General features: G+C 41.6%; 1 protein-coding gene across 1 annotated transcript in view; it reads right to left on the bottom strand.

The window, feature by feature from the left end:
* The window catches only part of CYBRD1 (cytochrome b reductase 1), a 33,939-nt gene extending 13,451 nt beyond the window's left edge, over positions 1 to 20,488 (bottom strand). The window contains exons 1-2 of the mRNA XM_036067323.2: positions 20,203 to 20,488; positions 4,405 to 4,613 (exon numbers count right to left, since the gene is read on the bottom strand). Of these exons, the coding sequence (XP_035923216.1) occupies positions 4,405 to 4,613; positions 20,203 to 20,395 (402 nt within the window). The 5' untranslated portion in view covers positions 20,396 to 20,488. The remainder of the gene's footprint in view (positions 1 to 4,404; positions 4,614 to 20,202) is intronic.
* Positions 20,489 to 23,672: the final 3,184 nt, after the last annotated feature.

Raw genomic sequence — 23,672 nt, 5'->3', positions numbered from 1 at the left:
TAACCATATTTTTAAAAAAATTTTAGTAGATAGTAACAAACTACTTCCCTAAAATTTGTTAACAATGCATTTTCCTACCAGCAATGGAAAAGCAGAAGTGGAAAGCACCCTTTACCTCACACCCTTGGCAGCAAGGAACGTCACCACTGTTGTTGTGATAGTCTTGTGGGGGAAAATGACATTTTATTGTTGTCCTCACATTTTCCTAACTTCTTAGTGAGGTTGGACATCTTATCATATGCTTATTGGTGATTTAAGTTTTTCTTCTTTGACATGCCTATTCAAATTTTGTTTATTTTTCTATGAGGTTGCCTTTTTATCACTAATTTTTAGGGGTTGTTTTATAAATTAGGGACACCTGGGTGGCTCAGTCGATTGAGTCTTCGGCTCAGGTCATGATCCCAGTCCTGGGATCGAGTCCCACATCGGGCTCCTTGCTCAGCGGGGAGTCTGCTTCTCCCTCCGCCTGCCACTCCCCCTGCTTGTGCTCTCCCTCTCTCTCTCTCTGACAAATAAATAAAATCTTAAAAAAAAAAAAAAAAGGAGTTGTTTTATATATTAAATGCATTAACCCTTAACACATGACATGATTATTCCCCATATCCCCTGGTGCAGTTTCTGTTGACTTTGGTATATTTGCCCCATATAATTTTTTTTAAAAATTTATGTAATCAAATATGTCTTTCTTTTCCTTTATGACTTGTGATTTCTTGTCAACCCTATGGACTCCCCAACCTCAGATTATACAGATTATATGCTTCTTAGTTTTCTTTTTCTCTTTTCATTGGCTTTGTTTTTTTAATATTTAAAACGTTAATCTATCTGGAATCTTTTTTCTTTTGTGTTATATACAGAGTCCTTTTGCTTATTTATTTGGTTTCTTCCAAATGGATAACCAATTATGATGGTAGCATTTATTAAATAAGCAAAATTCTTTCTCCACTAAATTGAAATACCATAGTGTCATAGAAAAAGTTCTCATACATACTTGGACTGTTTCTGTCCTCTCTGTTCTTTCCATGACTATAATTTGTTTACTTTTGTTTTAATAACTTGTTTTGAATAAGGCAGGTTTCCCTTTGTTTCTTTTTCAAAATTTTTTTGATTATCCTTGGATATTTGCTCTGCAAGTTTAAGACTCCCATCGGGCTTAAAATTAGAATTATATTAAAAATAAATATGGTTGAAGAGGGAAAGATATTTCTATATTAATTTTTCTCTTTTAGTAACATGGTATCTCTCTAATTATACCACGTTTTCTCAATAAGATTTTATAGTATTTTACATGTTCTTTTTTTTTTCTTTTTTAAGATTTTATTTATTCATTTGAGAGAGAGACAGAGAGAGCACAAGCAAGGGGGAGGGGCAGAGAGAGAGGGAGAAGCAGACTCCCTGCTGAGCAATGAGCTTGATGCAGGACTCGATCCCAGGACCCCAAAGGCAGACACTTAACCATCTGAGGCACCCAGGCGCCCCCGTATCTTACATATTCTACATATAGGTTTTACACCCTCATTGTTCAATTTATTCCTAGGTATTTTATAATTTTATATCCATATTATAAATGAATTCTACTTCTTATTCTAAGTGGTTATTTCCAGTTTAGGCAAAAGTTATTGAATTATGAATGGCTATCTTATATCCAGCCACCTTTCCAAATGGTCTTATTACTCTAGCCATCTCTTGGGTTACTAGACATACATTACATGATCTGCAAACCAAAAAAAAGTCACAAATTCTCTATTATTTATACAGATTTTTTTCATTATCTTGTAGCTAAAACCGCTAAAATAAAGTTGAATGACAAAGGAAGCAAGTGCCAATGTCTTATTAATTTAATAGAAATGTCTTCAGTATTTCACAGTTTAAGTTGGTGTTTGCTGTTGGATGTTAGTAAAGGTGTTTGTTATCCAAGCCGCCATCTTAGGTGTGGGAGTATGGAATGCACAACGGGGCCACATCTAAGAAGAGTTTGTTTTCTCTCAGTGTACTGGAATAGTTGAAAGTACCCGTTCCTAGACGGTCAAAGGTATAAAACAGTAAGGACCCAATGCCTTTTTTAGTGATAGATTTCAAACAACCTTACCAATTTCGTCTAATATTATTGGCCAGTTTAGGTTTTCTAATTCCTCTTGGATCAAATCTGGTAGTTTACATTTGGCAAGAAAATAGTCCTTTTTTCTTTCTTTAAGATTTTTAAGCATATTACTGTATATTAAAATTTAATAATCTGTCCAAATTTCAAAATATTATTTGTATCTATGATTATATTTCTTTCTTATTCTGAAGGTTGTATATTTTGTTTTTTCTCAATCAGGTTTGCAATGGTTTATCTATTTTTTTTTTTTTAAAGAACCAGATTTTCATTTCACTTACAATTTCTTCTATTTTTTATTCATAGTTGTGGGAGGCTGAATCATGCTGCCCCCTACGCCTGCAAAGATATTCACACCCTAATCCCTGAAAGCTATGAATATGTTATGTTACATGGCAAAAGACACTTTGTAAATGTAATTAGTTTATGGATCTTATGATTGGGAGATAATTTTGGATTATCTGGACAGCTCTATATAATCACATGACTCAGTAACGGTATTTTATCTAGTTCGTTTTAATTACTGCACTCAGAACCACAGAACCCTCTCACAGGGAAGCTACATAGCTTTTGGGTGGTTTCCATTCTGTTCCTCAGAGATACACCCTCCAGCTGAGGATGCTCAAAGGCTAGCTGAGTGATCATGGGGACATCGTGGGAACAGCAGAACTAAGTGCTTGTGGGGAGGGCCCCGGACTTGGGCCTGAGTCCCAGCTCTGCCTCTGGCTGTGTAACTTGCACATCCTCAGCACCGGCAAAGGCCATCTCCCATGGACTAGGGGAGATAGGCAGAATGCTTCACACAGCGCTCCCTCTCCTGTGTTCCGCATCCTGAAGTGGTGCAGAAGAAGTGAGACAAAGTGAGGGGAACGGACGGCTGAAAGCAGAACACGGAGCGGAGAAAAGTTCTGAAGAGATGCCAGGAAGCCAAGGGGGTCCCCAAAGCAACAGGCAGCATCTCAGTGGCCTCTGCTCTTGCCATCCTACTGTCTGGGAGGACCCACTAGCTGCTGGGGGAGAAAAAAGCTGCCTCCCAGAAGAGAACACTGAGGGAAAATCAGCCTTGAGGACAGGAGGTCTGAGCTAGGCTCAGCTATCCAATTTGAGATATTTTTCTTATTCCTTCTTATCAGTAAGATCATGTTTGATCCAGGCTTTTCTCTGTGCTCCCATCCTGTCTGGCCCCTTTCCATTCTCTAATTCTTACCTCCAGTCATGGTAATGCAAACTTAAATAATCAATAGTGTCCATACATACATTAACTTTTATTTAATTAAAATTCAAGAAGCCTTAAGGCTTTAAAAGCCTTTCTTTAAAAAGAGAAATGACAGATACCTGGTAAGAGGTCTTTTTCTAAGAGGTCATACATTCATATATTTTAAGATATGCCTTGTTGGGAGTGGTGCCTGGGTGGCGCAGTCAGCTGAGAGTCAGACTCTTGGTTTTGACTCAGGTTATGATCTCAGGGTCGTGAGATCGAGCCCCATGTCGAGCTCTGTGCTCAGCATGGAGTCTGCTTGAGAATCTCTCTCCCTTTTCTTCTGCCCTCCCCCCCATGCTCGCGTGCTCTCTCTCTCTCAAATAAATAAATAAATCTTAAAAAAAAAAAAAGCGCCTTGGGGTTTTATGGATTCACTCCAGTTTCTTCTCCTATGTTCACAGAAAACTAAAGTTTACATTGATATCCCAATTAGGTAGCTGGATATATACTGCACTAAGCAAGGAAAATGAATTGACATAGTTGACAAAGATTTTTCAACAAAGTGGTTACACCAAAAAGACTTTTAAAATTAACCTTTTACTTCAGTGACCTAGAATAGCCAAATCCCTATCACACTCCATATCACACTCCAGCTTATGTTTAAATACAGTGCTTCCAAAAGTATGTGTTTTTACTAAATGAGGAAAGGGGAAAACTAAATTAACCACTGAGCCTTCAAAATCTAACAAAGAAGTAAAATTCATGTTTTCATTCATAAAGTTAGAAAATAGAAGTGATAGAGAATATGGGGAAAAAATCTGTAGCTCTTGCCTATGCTTATTTATTTAGCACATGGAACTGCACATGGCAGTTTCCCTACACAGATCTGTCCATATCTAAAATCTCACACTCAAGCTTAAAGACTGTGAATTCTACAGTTCTGGTGGCCCCTCAGGGAACAATACCTACAATGGAAACAAAATGGAGCAGAGCCAAGTGGGGGAATGAGAAGACGATTTCCAAGAAATATGAATGTATAGAAAACATCTATGGTATCTGAACTGTTGTACTTTTTATAATGTGTTTATAAATACACCGAGACACTGACCTGTAAGATGTAGAGTATGACAACCGTCAGCCCGACCCAGCTGTGTAGACTGTACATGTTGGGGATACTCAAGGCATTGTGGAAATCAAAAACGGACACCAGAGCAATAATTACGAGAATGGCAGCAACGGTGTGTAACCCTGCATGGATGGACTTCATCAGGAGCTTGCTGCATTTCCAGGTCCATGGCAGTCTGTATACGATGATGGCTAAAAAGAGACGAAAGGGGACAGAATGTGGTGTTATTTTTAATCAACACAAGTTGAACACTTTGACACACTGAACACTCCCTTCCATGAAATCCTTTTCACTTGGCTTCTGGTTCTCCCCTCTTCCCTGGCTCTCACGAGTTCATTCTTGGGCTCTTTTGCCAGCATCTTCATTACTCCCAACTTATGAACAAACCCTGGTAGCTCTCAGGCTCAGTTCTAAGACTTTTTCTCTGTGGGTGACCTCATTCACTCTTTCACTGAGATGCCACCTACATGGCAGGGACTCCAAAATTCATATCTCCAGCCCAGAACTTTCTTCTGAACTCCAGACCCATATAATTCAACAACTTCTTGACATCGCTATATAGATGCCTCCATATATCTCAAGCTCAGCAAATCCAAAACTAAATTATTAATCTTATGACCTGTTTTTTGTGTGTGTCTTAGTTTGATAAGAAAAGACAGATTAAGGAATAGAAAAATATGCACCAAGTTTTAAATAGACAAAAGAATATATCCCAGTATTTTACCAAAAAGTATATCCAAAAATAGAGAGAGAAACATAAGCAAAATATCAACTTCATTAGTCAACAGAGAAATGCAAATTAAAATCAAATGAGAATATGTCTACCATATATCGGAATAGCTAAACATGAAAAATGCCAAGTATTGGAGAGGATGTAAAGCAATCAGAGCTCTCATGTTCTACCATAGGAGATTAAATGAGAACAAACACTCTGGAAAACCAGCAGCATTTATTCAAGCTAAACTTATGTGTAACTTATGATCCAACAATTCTACTCCTGGGTATATGCTCCAAAGGAATATGTACATATGTTCACCAAAAGACATGCACTAGAATATTATCCAAAAATTATCCAAAAAAATTATCCAAAAAAAAATCCACCTGTATGTGGACCTGTACTATGGTTCAAACCCATGCTAGAATATTATTAGCAGCACCATTTGTAGTGGCCAAAAACTAGAAACTCCCCAAATGCCCATCATTAATAGAATGAATAAATAAATTGTGATATATTCACACCATAGAATAATATACAACAAAGAGAATGAATAATCTATAACTAGAACTTCACCCAACGATATGGATCAACCTATAATGTCGATGCCAAGAAACGAGACATAAACAAGTATATGCTGTATGGATTCAATTTATACGGAGTATAAAAGCAAGCAAAACTCATCTCTGCAATAAGAAAAGTCAGGTTAGTTGTTACCCTTGTGAGGAAAGAGTATAGTAACTGGAAAGGAACATAAAGGGATTTCTAGCTTCCTGCTAATATTCTGTTTCTCAGTCTGGGTGCTGGTTACATAAATATTCACTGAGGGAAGATTCATCAAGCTATACATTATATGTACACTTTTTTGCATGTAGATTAAACTTCAACAAAAACATTTTTGAAAGCATTTTTTTAAAAATTGTCCTGGTTTAAGCAACAAATTATATGGTCACCTTAACCAGCATGCAATTAATTTTTGTTCTGAAGACAATATCCTGCCGCTACCCATCCTCATTCCCACCCCTCTGGTCCGTGTCAGGGAAAATTTAGAGATCTGAAGATGTATGGCAGGTTGAAAAAGTTTGAAGAATATTTCCTTGGAAGATGGATTCCATTATATCAGCAGTGTATCCTGTATATTGCTTAGTTCCAGTAAGAAAAAAAAGAGCACATTCCCACTAAAGACATTTATAATTTAAAAATATAGAACTTCATAGGATCACAAAAATGTATGAGACTATCTAATCTAGTCTCAGGCAGAAACACATATAAACCTACAAAGACAGATGTGAATTCAGCCTCTTTAAAGCTTTCAGCACAAGATGCCAATTTTCCTGTCCTTTGGCTCCATTTCACAACACCTGACAGCCCTCACCATTAAGACACATTCTTTTCATCTAATCCAAAGTTTGAAGGATTGCTACTTACTAATTTTAGTGCATATATGGATATCTTATAAATGTTGACTGGCTATATTTCCTTGAGGACACAGAGACTTTTTGGATAATCATTTCTATATTCAGTGAATCTTTTCAAGCCATTTAGTGCAACCAGGTAGACCAGCTGATCCCTAAACAAGGTTATACCACTTGACCATTGAGCAAAGTTAGGGGTAATGACCTACACACAGTTGAAAATCTGCATATAACTTTTGACTCTTCCAAAATTTAATTACTAATAGCTTACTGTTGACTGGAAACCTTACCCATAACATAAACAGTTGATTAACACATATTTTGTATGTTATATGTATTATATACTGTATTCTTAGAATGAAATAAGCTAGAGAAAAGAAAATGTTGAGAAAATCATAAGGAAAAACATTTACAGTAGAGTGTGTTTATCAAAAAAAATCCACCTGTATGTGGACCTGTACTATGGTTCAAACCCATGCTGTTCCAGAGTCAATTGGAACTTTTTTTTAAGATTGTATTTATTTATTTGAGAGAGAGAGAGAGCATGAGTGGGGGGAGGGGCGGAGGGAGAGGGAGAAGCAGACTCCCCATTGAGCAGGGAGCCCAAAACTCGGTACTCGATCCCAGGACTCTGAGATCATGACCTGAGCCGAAGGCAGATGCTTAACTGACTGAGCCACCCAGGTGCCCCTGTACTTTTAAAAGCTAGTTCAAAGTCCGTTCTCATCCCTACTTTATCCTCTCTGAGGGCAGGAATGTGTTTTTCTTTTTCCTTGTACCTGAGCATAGGACAGGCCTGGGCTCAAAGTATGTAGATCCATAAGCATGTTTTTTTTAACTCTTATTTTGAGATAATTGTAGATTTACATGCAATTCTAAGAAATAATACAGAGAGAGCCCATATACTCTTCACATAGCTGATAATATTTGGTGTTACCAATGGTAACATCTTACATATAATCATAGTACAATATCACAACCAGGAAATTGACGTCAATATAATCCACTGACCTAAATCAGATTTCATTAGTTTTATTTGTGTATGTGACCCATAAGTATTTTTAAGATTAAGAATATAAAACACTTTCTGCACGCTGATCAAAGTCTAGGAAAAAAAATGAAGTCAACTCAAACACATGGTTTCCCCTCCTTATGCTTTTTCTCCTCTGATTCAGTGGCACACCATAGATGATTTTCTAGTTATCAAGAAAAGCAAATGCCTCTTTACCCAATGACTTTGTAACCTTTCATCCACACAGTAGAGCCTTTTGCAATCTGTGTGATCAGGCAGTAGTAAAATAAAAATGTGGATAATATGAAAATCTAATAATACATCTCACCATCTGGGTTAACCTCATTTATTACACACACACACACACACACACACACAGCGGAGCCCTTGCTAGATAGGAGGCATCCTGCTAAGTGCTCCACATGTTTACATTTACATTATAATTCTTAACCTCAACTCTGCGAGGAAGGTACAGTTACTATTACCATGACCATTATATAGAGGAGGAAGCTAAGGAACAGAGAGGCTAAGTAGCTTGCTTAATCTTAGTGTTTTAAAATTAATATTATTGTCGTCATCATCATCATCATCATCATCCTATCACCGAGGCACTGCCCTCATCTTAGACGAGGGAACTTGAACATCTACATATAAAAAAGGAATACTTGGAATATTTTGCTTGAAAAGCAAATTATGAACAATAAATCACAACAGCTTTTTCTCCCCAATCTGGATCCTGTTATATTAAATTTTTCCAAAGTCAAAACTAACCTCTGATATTAGAAATCAGGAGTAATTGTCATGACTGAGAGAAGTTACAATGGTTACCAGGAAAATTCTCGGATGCCTGGGATGTTGTTTCATGATTGGGTACGTGAGTGTGTTCATGTTATGAAAACATGTAACTTATGATTTAGGTATTTTTCTGCATGTATGTGGTTCTTCAATAAAATATTTACCTAAAAAAATGTTCAGCGAAGAATTTTTACTCTTCTAAATAATACAGGCATCACAGAGGAACGTGATAAAACTAAAATCTTTCCCGTTTAAGTGTTAAAACTGGATTTTTAAACCTTTCACATTTACTCAAATGATTTTAGATTGGTTGCACACTAGCTTTCCTTCTCCAGCAGGAGTAGCATGAATGGAACACAAGTCAATCTTTTACTGTGGATTTGGGATTACCAATAAAACATACTGTCCTATTACCAGAAGAGATAGCCCTTAGGGGCCTCAGGCAGGAGAGGGGCTTGCTTCTGATTCACATGAGCCCAGGCAATTAAGGTTTTTCAGTCCCTGGGTCTAGTTTAGAGTTCTTCAATCTCCTTTTTTAGTTTCTTCCTCAGGTTAGGGTGCTTACCTTCCCTCCATCATCCTGTATTATCTTTTATTCCTACCAGATTTAAGTTCTAGTTTATAAATCTTTATGTTGGCAAAAATCAGAACATCTGTTAAATCAGGGTGATGAACACATGGGGATCTGTTATGTTACTTTCTGTATGATTGAAAGGGTTCCTAATTGTTTTAAAGTTAAACCAACATCTTTGTAAACTCACAAACCTAATATCGAATTAATCTCTACTAAGTAGGCAGCCTGTGGAAATTGGAGAGGCTCTCATGTGAGTGAGGCACGGAGTTTTCTGCCTATCCTGGCTATATAGAAGTTCTGCTACATAGTTGACTATCATCAGAATGCTCTCTAGGTAAATGAAGGATAACTGCAAAATGCTGCATTTGCATACGGTGTTTACATGTTTTTAAAAATGTATAAGTAACCAAACTATGGTGGACTTCAGGAGAAAAGGGCAATCTTAACAAATCAAACCACATTTCTTAAACAAGAAGCTACTCTCAACAGCTATAAAAACTGCGTGGAGAGCGGAATTTAAATATTTCTTGCTTCTTTGGCTTGGCATTTACCTAGACACCATTCCTGAGGTTCAGCGAGAAGGAAGAAAAAGGTCTCATGAGCCCATGAGGAGGGGAAATGGCATCAAACAGCTACTTGTAACTGAAACAAGGGTTTTCTGTTAGAGGCCCTAGTTGGCAAGACCATTTTCCCCCAGAAAATGAAGGAAAACATGAACACATATATCGAGAAATACATGTTAAATCTTTATAAAAGAAAAAATATTGGTAGTGGAATATGCTGTTGTGATAAACTTAAAAAGAAAGCAAGGAAGAAAAAAGAAAGAGAAAGAAAGAAAGAAAGAAAGAAAGAAAGAAAGAAAGAAAGAAAGAAAGAAAGAAAGAAAGAAAGAAAGAAAAAGAAAGAAAGAAAGAAAGAAAGAAAGAAAGAAAGAAAGAAAGAAAGAAAAGAAAGAAAGAAAGAAAAGGAAAAAGGAAATCAACACCCGTGTTTAATTATTTTTTGGACAAATGAAAGTGAAAATACAGTAACTTGAATTTATTTATTAGAAAATTTCTCAGCTCCCCACTGCCTAATCAGTTCAGGAATATGTGAAAATATGTACTAAGATGTAATCTCTAGTTTGACACCAGCTTTCGATCCATATACCATTACAGAACTATCTATATGCAGGTTTGTCTACATGCAGGCAATGCAAATTTAGAATCTGTCAAAGGGTATGTGGAGAGAGGGGCACTTGGAAGGAGAAATGTCCCCAAACATAGAAAACAATTTGACTCTAGTCCTTCTGTGTTTAAATCTTATGATTCATGAAGGTAGGAGCATGTCTATTTTGTTCCTTGCCATATCTCAGCATTTAGCACACAGCCTGGCACACAGGGGGAACTCATTAAGTGTATGTTGAATAAATAAATTTAATAAAGTACAGTAATTTATTCAGTATTCCCCAGCAAATGAGCAGACCCCAGCAAATGAGCAGATCCTCTTTTAAAATGCACGAATCAAAAACTCAAGACAATCTGTACTGCTGATCCAAGGGTTAGCTCATATAAGACCGAATGGTCCTTTCAAGTAAGGAACAAGGTACTCTACACTTGTGCCCACTAAACAGCTTTACATAAGCTTTAAGTGAACCCCCCAAAACAGTAAGTTATTGTTTGAAGTACACTGTAATTTTAAGACACTTATAAATTCTACTTAAATATGGGGTACCCATTACACTTTTAACTCTTTGAATAAAGTATTATTTTGACATCCTCAGTATACGTTCTCAGCAATATTATCAACTCATTTCTCCGTGCACCCAAAAATGTACCAGACTGTATCCAAAGACCTCAAGTTTATTTTTATTTTTTTTAAAGATTATTTGACAGAGAGAGAGAGCACAAGCAGGGTGAGTGGCAGAGGGAGAGGGAGAAGCAGACCCCGCTGAGCACGGAGCCCGACGTGGGACTCTATCCCAGGACACTGAGATCATGACCCACGCCGAAAGCAGACGCTTAAGGACTGAACCACCCAGGCGCCCGAAGACCTCAAGTTTAAAGGTAAAAGCAGAGAACCCTTTTAAAATAATCTTGGAAAGATTCCTGCAGTGGCTCTCAAAGAGACTGAACTCTGAAACACCGCGGCCTGAGAGTTCAGGCCGCCCGCACTGCGCTCGCGGAGCACCCGGGGCTGGATGGCCGGGGACGCCGTGAACCCGGCACGCCGAGAACCGGGCAGCAGCGACGCGGGCGGGCTTCCCCCCTGGCACCGCCCGCTGCGACCCCCCTGAGCGCCCGCCTCCCGGTAGGCCAACAGGAAAGTCGGGCTTGGCAGCGACCAGCCAACCTGGTCCTCTGCTCCCCTTCATCCAGCACAGTCAGAATTTGTGGTTCTACCACAAGTGACCATCGGATTTTTATCTTCAATCTGACCCCCACTCTCTGCCATGGGCGAGGGTCCCCGGTGTATCCCAGTCCAATAAAATCTACCTGCCCCTGGAAAAAAAAAAAAAAGAAGAAGAATCTTAAGTTTTGAAACATGCCTGTGTATTCAAACTGTCTCACCACATGAATATCATGTAACTGAAAACCTTTAAAGAATCAAAATGCAGGAAGGGATTTGGATGATTTGGAAGATTTGTTTTAGTATCCTGGCACTTAAGCATCTCTTTGAAGTGACTGAAATTATCACAAAGGCAGCTAGATGGTACCAAATAGTGTGTGAAGAGAGAAAAATTCGATTAATTGCTAGACATGTATAAATATCCAGAAATCCTGCATTGTTAGAAACATCAGCTATATTTTCTTATGCCTCATATCAATATTATAACAGATTACAAATATTATAACTGGTTCTGACATCACCTCTTTGTCTGACCCTGGTCAGGCATTTGATCTCTAAAATTAGGCACTGAACTTCAAATCCTAGCCAGCTTTAAATACTTAGGGCTCAGGTTTTCTAAAAGAAAACCATAACTCAGCTGTAACAAACTCAAATGGGAACAACTTATAGGCAAGGCTACATTTTACTCATTTGTTTTACACAGTGTCTGACATACAGTAAGTGCTTAATAAATGTATGCTAATTAAATAGGATGATATATGAAAACTGAATGAATGAATGAACTTAGAAAAGTACAGCCCAAGTCTGTACAGTTATTTCAAAGCCTATTTTGGCCTTTTAAGAAAGTTTCTACAGGAAGAAAAGTAGTTAAATAAAGATTTCTGGTCTAATTTCTTAAAAGAGAAGATTGTTCTACTTTTTAAGGGAAAAATTTTAAATTCCACAAAGTCAAGATAGAAAGCTCTAGCAGAAGTCACTTGTAAACTGGAAGGTATGGACTGGATTTGGTCCATAGATGTGTTTTGTTTGATCAGCACCATGTTCGGGGGTTTTGTTCTGGTTCTGTGGCTGGTTTTAGATTGAACCAGTTTTTTAAAAATCTGGATTCTCTGGGATAATGGGAAGCCCTAGCCACTTTGGGCTGGCATCCCCATACAGCCACAATTCGCTGCAGCTAAGAGGTTTCCTATTTTGTCCAAAGTAGGCCCTCTCCAATTCTTTACAATCCCCCCTCCGCCCTCAACACACACACACAAAAGGCACCTCCCTTCTGCTGCATGAGGATCTGACCTTTGGTTAACTGTCCTAATAAAGACACACCAGTGGCTTGACACTAATGTTATTAGGCAACACCATTTATAATGAAAATAACCCCCCGATGAACGGGGAGAAACAATGAAAAATCTATAAATACCTAATAAGACTGCCAATCTTTGGGCTTCCCAGAGTGCAATGATAACTGTTATATCCTGTGTTGGTTTCATAGGTCTACCATAACAAATTACCAAAAACTGAGTGGCTTCAAACAACAGAAATGTATTCTCCCACAGTTCTGAAGGCCAGAAGTCCAAAATCAAGGTGTTGGCAGGACTGGTTCCTTCTGGAGGCTTTGAGGCAGAATCCAGTCCATACTTCTCTGCTAGCTTCTGGTTGCTGCTGGCAACTCTTGGTGTTCCTTGGCTTGTAGACGCATCATTCCAATCTCTGCCACCATCTTCACATTGCCTTCCCCTCTCTGTGTCTGTGTTTCATGTCTTTTCTTTTATAAAGTCACAAGTCATTGGATTGAGGCCCCACTCTAAATCGGGATGATCTCATCTTAAGATCCTTAACTTTACATCTGCAAAGACACTACGGTCACATTCACAGGTCTGTAAGATTAGGAGTTGGACATGTCTTTTTGGGGGCTACTGTTCAACTCACTGAATATCCCCTGCAGGGACACTGGAGACCAGGTCTGTAGAGCATTACAAAAGGTCCTGGCTCCTGTGGGGCATGAGGACCTTAAGCTCTGATCCCACCAATCAGATCTTGTCTCTTGATGTCTGAACTGTCACCTGGAGAGAGGCTGGTTTAGGGAGGGATATATGGTTGCTATGTGAACTATTGCAGAAAGGTTGCCCGTTGAAAAAGAACAGCAAACACTGCCCTGGCAGGAAGCTCTGGTTCCTGTCCTATATCCTTCTGAGTCCGCTGGTGCCCAGTATGGTCTTGGCAGCCTTGTGTATCTGAATGTTTAGTTGAACACAGGATGACACTGGTGGGTGCTACACCACTTCTCCTATTTACTTCATAAGCCATCCTTGTCGGTATGGTCCCTGGTTTAGAGGACTGGCCAAACTTTCATTAATTTCATTTCATTAATATTTATCGAATGCTGATTATATGTTCGGTAACATTCTACACACATGGATATAGCAGCGAAGAAAACAGAGAAGGGAGTTTACATTCTAGTAGAAGACAGACAATGAATGAATAAATAACTAAAATAGTCAATGGTCAGAGTCTGGATAACACTGTATTTTGAGTTTGGGGTATATATAATTTTCTAAAGGATTGGATGAGAAGTATGATAGGAAAAGAGGAATCCAGGATGACTGTATGAATGTCCAAAAAGGATGAAACTACCATTTACTGAGACAGGGAACCTGTATGACAAGTGGTTTTGGAGGTGTGAAGAAGATGGAGAGTTGAGGTTCGGACATGTCTATTTGACATCCAAACAGAGAGTCTGAGTAGACAGATGGATATGTGGGTCTGGAGTTCTGGGGAGAGGTCCACGCCAAAGACATAAATATCAGATTCAGCAAATAGATAGTGTTTAAAGCCACGAGACTGGATGAGATCACCAAGGGTATGAGTGCCTCAAGAAAGGAGAAGTGGTCAGAAGACTGAGCTTTGGGCACTGTAAATTTAAAGGATCAGGGAGATGAAGAGGAACCAGCAAAGGACACTGAAAGGCACAGCCAGTGAAGAGAGTAGAGCCAAGAGCACCGGGTGTCTTAGAAGCCAAGTGAAGGAAGTGTCCCAGGGAGGTCAGTTACACCAAATGCTACTTTCTGATCAGGCAAGATGGAGGGCTGAGAATAGACCACTGGAATTCGCTCCGTGCTTGCCACTGGTAACTATGGTAAGAGCAATTCTGGGGACGCCTGGTGGCTCAGATGGTTAAGCGTCTGCCTTCGGCTCAGGTCACAATCAAAGTGTCCTGGAATCGAGTCCGACATGGGGCTCCCTGCTCAGTGGGGAGCCTGCTTCTCCCTCTCCTGCTCACCCTGCTTGTGCTCTCTCTCTATCTTTCTGACGAATAAATAATAAAATCTTTTAAAAAATTAATAAAAAAAAAAGAGCAATTTTGGTGGAGCAGTGGAGTGAAAGCCTGACTGGAGGGGGTTCAAGAGAGAATGAGGGAGAGGAATTGGAGATACTTTTTTGTCAATACTTCAGGTGTTGACAAAAATTTCCAAAAAGTTCTGTGGTAAGGCAAGCAGAGAACTGAAACAGTAGCTGAAGGGGGGACGTTAAGAGTGTGGTTGGTTTTAAGACGACAGAAATTACAACATGTTGGAAATAAGCCAACGGTGGGGAGAAAGTGAATGATGCAGAAGGAAAAAGGGAGAATTGATATCTTTATGTAAGCAAGAGAAGGCACAGTTCGTACTTGGGCAGCAACATTCGAATGTGCCTGAGGCCTTTAGAGTAAAGATGCATTTCCAATATAATATGATGCCCATTCTTCCCTAATAAATCAGTGCTGCCAAACTGGCTAAACAGGATAATCACTGAGGGGGAAGGGAGGGCACTTTTACTTTAGATGCTATCATTATCATCACAGATGAGTAAAAGTGCATTTTGTTACTAACAATTTAATGATGGTACAGAACTAATCACTCCTTCATTCAATAACGATTTATTCGCCTACCATCTGCTAGTTCCAGGTGTTTTTTTAGGTGCCAGATATACAACAGTGAGCAAAATAATAATTTCTAAAATATTTTTATTAGTTACATTACAAAGAGATCTGCGTGCATTTATTTATAACAAAAAATGTGTCTTGGGTTGCCTTGAATTGGGTCCTTATGCTTTGTGAAAACCTTCCTTTCCTTAAAATTGGTAGGTTTTATTATCAGTGGTGCCCCCACGGCTGGTTTTGGAGTAGGTATCTGGGGCACTTTCTCCACTGTCTTCTTTGCCATGCTCTACCCCAAGAGCCTTTTCAAATACACTTAAGTGGACTTGGAATGTGGTCACTTTTAGATGCATTAATAGGATATGCCAACTGCCTTTTAAGAACCACTCAATTTCTTTTTCTTAGTCTTTTAAATGTTACTGAAATGTAGTTATATTCTCTCACAAAGCCAACTTGAGATCATTAGACGATTCAATTTCTCTCCCTCCAGTGTATACAGTAAATAGAGTTCTACATGTAGAAAAGGAAGGAGTATAGAATTGCTGAGACTTCTATTCACCAAATTTATATACTTGAATTTTCTACCTTTTACCAAATAACACATTCCACCTTGCTGGACCTTTTAAAAGGTCAACTGCCATTTTGAGGGGGTTTATTTGTTTCAATCTTTTCTGTAGCCTTTTTTTCAAGGGCTCTTTCTCTGATTTCCTGGCAGTGAACTTACTTCTTGGGAAACATTCCTTTCAGAAAAGCACAAAGCCTCTTCTAAAGTTCTCCTTGAAACTCTTCCTCATTCACGTTTACTAGATATTCCACTCGTTTAAAATTTTATTTCAGTTTTAGATATCCTATCGTGTGCTCTGCTCCATTTTAGAATACATGTATTTCCCAAAATTTATCTGGACTGTGTGTGCAGGTGTCTGTGTGCCCCCATACACACACGGACATTTAATTTGTAATTTTTAGGCTTACTCCAGAGCTTACTGCTCAAAGGTGTTTCACAAGACTCCCACTTGTTCTCAAATGGTTTTAAGTACTGTTTACTGTTTGTGTATTGTATTTGTAAGGCATTTTATGCCTAGAGTAATAACTAATTTAGCCTTCCCTTCTTCATCTCTAAATATTTGTGCATCACAAACTCAATTGCATCCTGTTCATTACTAGAGATCTGAAACAGCAAAACCTAAAAATTTCTTTCCTGAAACAATTACACACAGTAAAAAAGCCCGTTTTAACATGGCTAGTCTGTAATGCGTGCTTCCCTCCTGGTGCCTTCCTGCTGCGGGACCTGAGAAGGTGCTGGCCCACAGAGATTTGTAAAAACTCAGGACTACTATGCGTGTGCCTGTCTGTAGGAAAAAGCTTATGTTTATGTCAATTAAATGCATTATCTGATTAAAGTGCTTTGCAAGTCTGGAATCCAAACAATAAACAGGATGGAGAATGTTGACAGGACAAACATTCCAAAACTAATACAAATACCATAACTAAGCTTTAAGAAAACAAGGTTTGCATAAAAAGCAACAGATGAAAATTTCCAAAATATTCATTTACATGTTTTTGGTGTTTTTTTTTTTTTTTTTTAAGATTTTATTTATTTATTTTACAGAGAGACACAGCAAGAGAAGGAACACAAGCAGGCGGAGTAGGAGAGGGAGAAGCAGGCTTCCCGCGGAGCAGGGAGCCCGATGCGGGGCTCGATCCCAGGACCCTGAGATCATGACCTGAGGGGAAGGCAGACACTTAACGAATAAGCCAAGAGGAGAATCTTAAGCAGGCTCCCCTACGTGGGGCTTGATGTTACAACCCTGAGATCACAACCTGAGCCGTAATCAAGAGTCGGACGCTTAATGGGCTGACCACCCAGGTGCCCCTCCATTTACATGTTTTTGCCCAAAAGTGAGTATGAACAGATTAAGAAAAGCCCAAAGTTTAGAGAAACTAGAAATCCTTTTAGGAAAACTCTAATGGACTCTAACACGAATAAAGAATTTCAAGGTGTATTTTAGATGAAGCTTTTTGCTTCTCTTAAGGATATTTTGCGGAAAGTAAGCATATTGCCATAAAGGCAGAGAAATGAACCTTGAAAACAAGGCCACTGAAAACATACTACTTCCATGGGTAAGGTACTTAATTGCTCAGTGCCTTGGTTTATTTATTTTTTTTTTTTTAAGTTATAAGGATTTTATTAGTTTATTTTATTCCAAATATCTTCCGGACCACATTTACTTTTAGGAGTCACATTATGAAAAAACAGGCCAGATGGCCTGAGATGTTTTTCAGAGCTCCTCTCAAGACCGTGAAAAGAAACCAAAAAGAGAAGATCTCCCCAGTTCCAGTCAGGCTGTGTCCATATGTGAAAATAGAACCATTCCCAAATAGTTTCCAACTAAAATTTTATTTTCAATAATCATCTGTTGCCTGTCTCCCTGGTGATGGGATGTAGTGAGGGCACCGTTTCAGGGCCACCAGATGGTGTCCTCATGTAGATAGACAGTTCCTGCTCAGGTCCACTGGAAGGGGACGGGGAAGTATATTGTTTATAGCAATAATAGCCTTGGTTTATTCTTAAATACCTGTGAAAGAACGCACTTAGTGGGCATACAGAAAGCACTCAATAAACGTTAGTGACCGTTTTGTGACTGTCTCCTCTTTGGTCAGTCAGTCAGGAAACAACTAATATCATCTGTGTTTCCCTTACTCTCACAATTATGAGAAGACTCTGGAAAGTAAGAGCGGCTCTGAAGTGCTGGTTGGGAGAGATGAAGAGACTGTTTCTACTATTGTGAGCAAACAGAAGATGTTGACAGCTCTGGCCACACTTAAGGGCTCCACCACGAGGGAAAGAGCATTTCTGGTGACAGCGACTTTGGAACTTGAATATGTTTTTCTCATTTTCGGTCAGTGGCAAAATAACTGGGACTTACATAACAAAATAACTTGGCTGGCTGATGGCCCTCACACCCCCATGCCCATCGCACCCCAGGTGAACTAAGCACGAGCAACGCCTGCCCCTGTATCCCAGGGTGGGAGGATGCTGGCCACACCTGCTGAAGGCTGCCAAACACGCTTTACATGGAAACAAAAATCTTTTCTTTGGGAACGAGGCCGGAGCTCTTTTGTTCCCTTGTTTGTTTTGGAGAGCCAGATATTGGTGGAGAAAAGGCGACCTGCTCAGAGACAAGGCTTAGAGGTTTCAGCCGGTGGGGACCTCTTTCTGAAGCCTTCATGCTTCTCTCCATTATTTTCTGAGCCCCTCCCCCCCCACCGCTTTCTACCGCCTTCTAAATACTTTATCTGCCAGGCCTTGACTTCACTTTTTGAAAAGTGGCTACAAATAAATGGCGCTTGCGCCACTAGCTAGAGCTTCCTCCAGCTCAACAGCAGAGGAAGGAAACTGGACACTTAGCAGCACTACACAACCACAATAAAAACTGCCATAGGGGCGCCTGGGTGGCTCAGTCATTAAGCGTCTGCCTTCGGCTCGGGTCATGATCCCAGAGTCCTGGGATCGAGCCCCGCATCGAGCCCCGCATCGAGCCCCGCATCGGGCTCCCTGCTCAGCGGGGAGCCTGCTTCTCCCTCTCCCTCTGCCTGCCACGCTGCCTACTTGTGCTCTCTGTCAAATAAATAAATAAAATCTTAAAAAAAAAACAAACCTGCCATAGATTGGGGGGGAGGGGGCCCACAGACAAAAATGTGTGAAAACGGTCAAGAGGTACAAGCTTCCAGTAAAAAAATAATTCCTGGGGATGTAAGGTACAGCATGGTGACTACATTAATAATATTATACTGTATATTTGAGCCGTCGCTAATAAAGTAGAACTTAAAGATTGCTAAGAGTGTACATCTCCAAAGTTCTCATCACAAGAAAAAAAATGTGTAGCTATGTGAGCTGGTGGATGTTAATTAGAGTTACTGTGGTGACCATTTCGATTTATAAATCCTATATATATATATAATACACATGTTATACACATGAAACATATAATGCTATACGTCGATTATATCCCAAAACAAAAACAAAATCTGCCATCAACCGAACCCTCCCTCCCGGTCAGCCTCATCCCGGAGAGTGCAGGCCCGGAGCTGGCTTGTCCGGGCCAAACGTGGACACAGCAAACCCCAGGGATGTCTCAAGCACAAGCTCTGCTGGGAGCCAGAGGGCCGCAGGCCCCACCTGACATCTCGGGCCGACGCAGGGGCCAGCGCCCAACAGGAAGGCCCGCCGGGGAAATTTCGCTGGTCGCCAGCCACAAAAACAAGTTGGGCTAAAGTCTGTCCAATGACCAGGCAGGGAAGCCTAACACCCTTTTGAGTCCTGGAGGCTGGACTGAACTGAACGCTCTAGGAGGAGTGAAACAAGAGCTGATGCTTTACTCACCCTGGCCACCGGCTGAGCGGCCCCTTCACTCAGGACTGAGGCTGGGACAGGAACAAATTCTCGCCCCACCGTTTTCCCCGTTGCCTTTCTCTCCTAATCTGCAGCTCTGAAGAAAGTTCAGAGAAAGGCCTCGCCTAAAGAGCCTCTCTGCGCCAGTGATTGCGCAGGCTCCGTCCACAGGGGGCGATTTTCGGGGCTAAGGGGCTAGGGACGCACTGCACTGCAGCCTTCCTCCTCCGTTCCGGCTTCTGGTGTCCGGAGTGCCTCAAGTGCGCCCCGGCCACTCGCAGCAAAGAGTTAACCAAGTGGGGCCGGCGTAGCGGGCCACCCGCCCGGCTGCAGCGGTGCTCGCCGCTCCCCCCGCCGCCGCCCCGAGGCGTCTGGCGGCGATCCCCCGGCCCAGCGCGCCGCCCCAAGGCCGCCACTGCCCGCTAGCCCACGTCGGCCGAGTCACGGGTCTGCGCGCCCGCGGCCCCCGACTCCGTCCCGCCGCCGCGCTCCGCCGTCTGGGCTCCCCGCCCCGCGCGCCTCGCGCGCCCCTCTCGTCCCCTCGCTCGCCCACGTCGGCCCCACTCGGCTGAGAGCGATCAGTCCGGGTCCCCGGCCGGCGCGTCCCTCCCCGCTGCCTCCCAGGAGGTGCCCAGTACCGATGCCCTGGATGAAGACGAAGCCAGTGACCATGAGCACCGGGTGCCAGTTAAACTCGAGCGTGGTCCCATCCCAGCCGAGTCCCTCCCGGTAGTGGAGGACCCAGATGAGGGTGAAGATCACGGACAGGAAGCCGACGAGCAGCGCCGACACCAGCAGCCCCAGAAAGCCCTTGTAGCCGTTCATGGCCATCAGAGCCCCATACTCCGCGCCGCGACAGCCCCACGAACTCTGCCAGGCGGCGGCGGCGGCCTCAGGGCTCTGGCTCCGGGGCGGGACGCGGGCTTCGACTCCTGGGAGCTGCCTCCGCCCGGGAGGAGGGGCTTCCTCGCCAGTCGGCTGGAAGCTCGGGGCCGCCCCCTGGCCCGGCATCCGGTAACCGATCCAGTTTGTTGTTCAGAACGAGAGTTGGATTCCATACCCACCGCTTGCTTTGAACTCCACCCGTGTCTTTACTTATTTGTGGGATAATGAAGGCAGAGGACGGGATTGTGTGTTGATTTTGATTAACGGAGCCTCCTGAGTCCCAACCCTGAGGATTGGCAGTCTTCAATCCCTGCCAGGAAGGTGCCAAAGAGGCCCTACCCGGCAAGGAAACTCCTTGCAGTTTGTGCTTTAGAGAGGAAAGACAGACATCTCCTGGACCCCAGATTTGCCTATATAGTGTGATAAATAATGGATTTTTTAAAAAGATTTATTTATTTATTTATGTGAGGGAGCTAGAATGAGAGAGAGAGAGAGTACATGAGAGGGGGGAGGGTCAGAGGGAGAAGCAGGCTCCCCGCTGAGCAGGGAGCCCAATGCGGACTCCATCCCGGGACTCCAGGATCATGACCTGAGCCGAAGGCAGTCGCCTAACCAACTGAGCCACCCAGGCGCCCCTAAATAATGGATTTTAAAAGTGCCCACCTACACAAACTAATTTGGACCAAAGCCCCACTTTGGTGAAGTGAAGCTTCACTCTCTGCCCTCTTTCCAGCATTACTGTTACCCTTCTCCATTAGACTGTTGTCTGTTGCTGTTAAAGAAAACGTGGCTCTGGCTGTTAGGGCATCTAGAATGCGTTTGGGAACGTTCACTTCTAGCCCTCTCCTGTAGCTCATCTCCAAGGACCGGCGCACCATATTGTCTTGTTGCCATTTTGAAAGACCTTCGGATGTGCAGGTGGTGTATGGAAGTGATTCTGAACAGAAAATACCGGTTTTAAGCCAAGGAAGTAGGTGTCAAGCCCTGATAGTAGGGCAGGATTAAGGGTTAAGAGTAGGAAGCTGCAGACTTCATCTGTGTCATTATTTTTCCCTTGGCGGAGAGAGAAGGAGAGGGAGAATAAGCACATGGAAAAGAAGGACCCCTCCCCGCAGTACAAGGCTTTCTATGGTCTGGCCGAGCCTCACCCTCCACTCTCATCCTTTCACACCCTGACAGGCCCTGATTTTCATGGCTGTAAACTTCTCACCTAGCTCCTGACCCCTCTACTCACATCCTTGCCTCTGAATTTTCCTGACCCCATCTCCACCAAGACATCATCTCTGAATCTGCCCTTGCCTCTGTTTTATGCCTCCACTCACCCACCTCCCCATCCAATGCCTCTCTGCTTCATTTTTATCAAGCTGTGATATAATCTTCTGTTCCTGTGGCTGTCTCCACTCCCCAGACTGCCCCCTTGAGAGTATTAACTGATTTATCATTTTATTCTTCCTTGGCATATAGTAGTTACTCAAATGAATCGGACTGAGTGTTAAGGGTCCTGGCCAGAAATAGATGGCACATTCCAATTGGGCAATTTAATAATGAACAGGACTATTTGCAAAGTTGTGGGCAGGGTGTAGGAAACCACAAGGGTTTGGCAGTGCCCAGGCCTGAAGGGAAGAGGGTTACTGGAATCTGGAGAGAGAGAACTGTGTAAAGAGGGCAGTCTGACTGAGGTTCTGGCCTTGAGTTGGGGCTGCAGCCAGACTGCAGCGACCTCACAGGGAGGAAGAATGAGAGGCAGGATGAATATTCCTGTCTTACTCTCTTTCCCTCCAATCTCCTGTGCAGGGTCCCAGATGGCTGACGCTTATCAGAAGCCAGAGGGTAGTTGATGTAGTCTATATAGCTCAGCCTTCCAGGACATAGAGCAGGGTGGAAAAGGGTACAAGTAAACCCGTAGGAATGAACAGAAACTATAACCGAATCTTCCAGTTTTACTTTTTTACTTTTTTGGTTCCTGAGTGCTGCAAATTTACCCTGTTTAATTTTCTACTGTTTCTCCTCCTTTGTGATCTTCAACTAGTAATTCTTTAACAATGTCATTGTGTCCCTATTCTTCTCCCTTAAAGTAGCTATTCCTTGTCCCCAGTTAACTTCTTCACCTCCTTAATACCTGTCCTCCACTCCTGAGTTTATTTAGCTCCACAGAAGCAGCAAATAAGAATCTCTGGGATTCCAGATTCCATTTAACAAAACATCTCAGGAGAATGAAAACATGGCCAAATGGTACAGATGGTGTTGAATTATCTTGAATTTAACAAGCTAAACTGAGAGGATTTCAACTTTTAAGTTGTTCTTGTAAAAAGTTCAGAAAGAATAGAAAACCAGTGAATCATGGAAGTAGTCATTAGTAAAAGTTTATTTATTGTGCACACAGCAAAAAGACAGTTTGCAAACCAGGAGCATTCAAACCAAAACATGGAATGAGGTTCAAGGGTACAGGTATATTGTTATAAAGCAGCTTATGTGGTGAGAAAGCAGTGACTATTCATTTTGCACAGTGATTTTTTTTTTTTAAGATTTTTAAATTTATTTATCTGACAGAGAGAGAGAGCACAAGCAGGGGGAGAGGCAGGGAGAGGGAGCCGAGCAAGAAGCCTGACGTGGGGCTCGATCCCAGGATGCTGGGATCATGATCTGAGACAAAGGCAGACACTTAACTACTGAGCCACCCAGGCGCCCCTCATAGTGATTGGTTTTAATATTAGATTTTCATAAAAGGGAATTGATTAGTGGTTATTTCCTATCAATCCTGAGAAACAGTCCAAGTTTTGGTTATGGTTTCCAGAGGCATAAGCCAGAAATGACCTTTGTCAAATTAATCTTACAAAATGAGCTAAATTAAGCTTTGCTTGTATGACTAAACTGGTTTTGTCTGCTCAGGTAATTTTCAAGCCTGGTCTCCATTTGTTTCTTAACATCCTTTAAGGACCTAACTGATAAAACTTGTCACTTGAAAGAGGAACATTTTTAATAAATATTGTTGTGGCTTAGTTTTAACAACTTTTTTAAACAAGAGTTGTTCAATACTAGAAGTTTCCTTTGGGAGATGGTAAACAATTTGTCACCAAAGTCAGACTAGATAATCTGTCAGCAATGCTATCAAAGGGATTCCTGATGTTTGTGGGGGAAAATGGGGGGTGGGGTGGGGCAATGAACACCAGAGGATAGCCTTCCTAAAAACCTGTGATGCTTCAAGCATGCACATGTTGGCATA

The sequence above is a fragment of the Halichoerus grypus genome, chromosome 4 (genome assembly GCF_964656455.1).
Source record: "Halichoerus grypus chromosome 4, mHalGry1.hap1.1, whole genome shotgun sequence".
Lineage (NCBI taxonomy): Eukaryota > Metazoa > Chordata > Mammalia > Carnivora > Phocidae > Halichoerus > Halichoerus grypus.
This window is presented reverse-complemented; position numbering and strand designations above follow the sequence as displayed.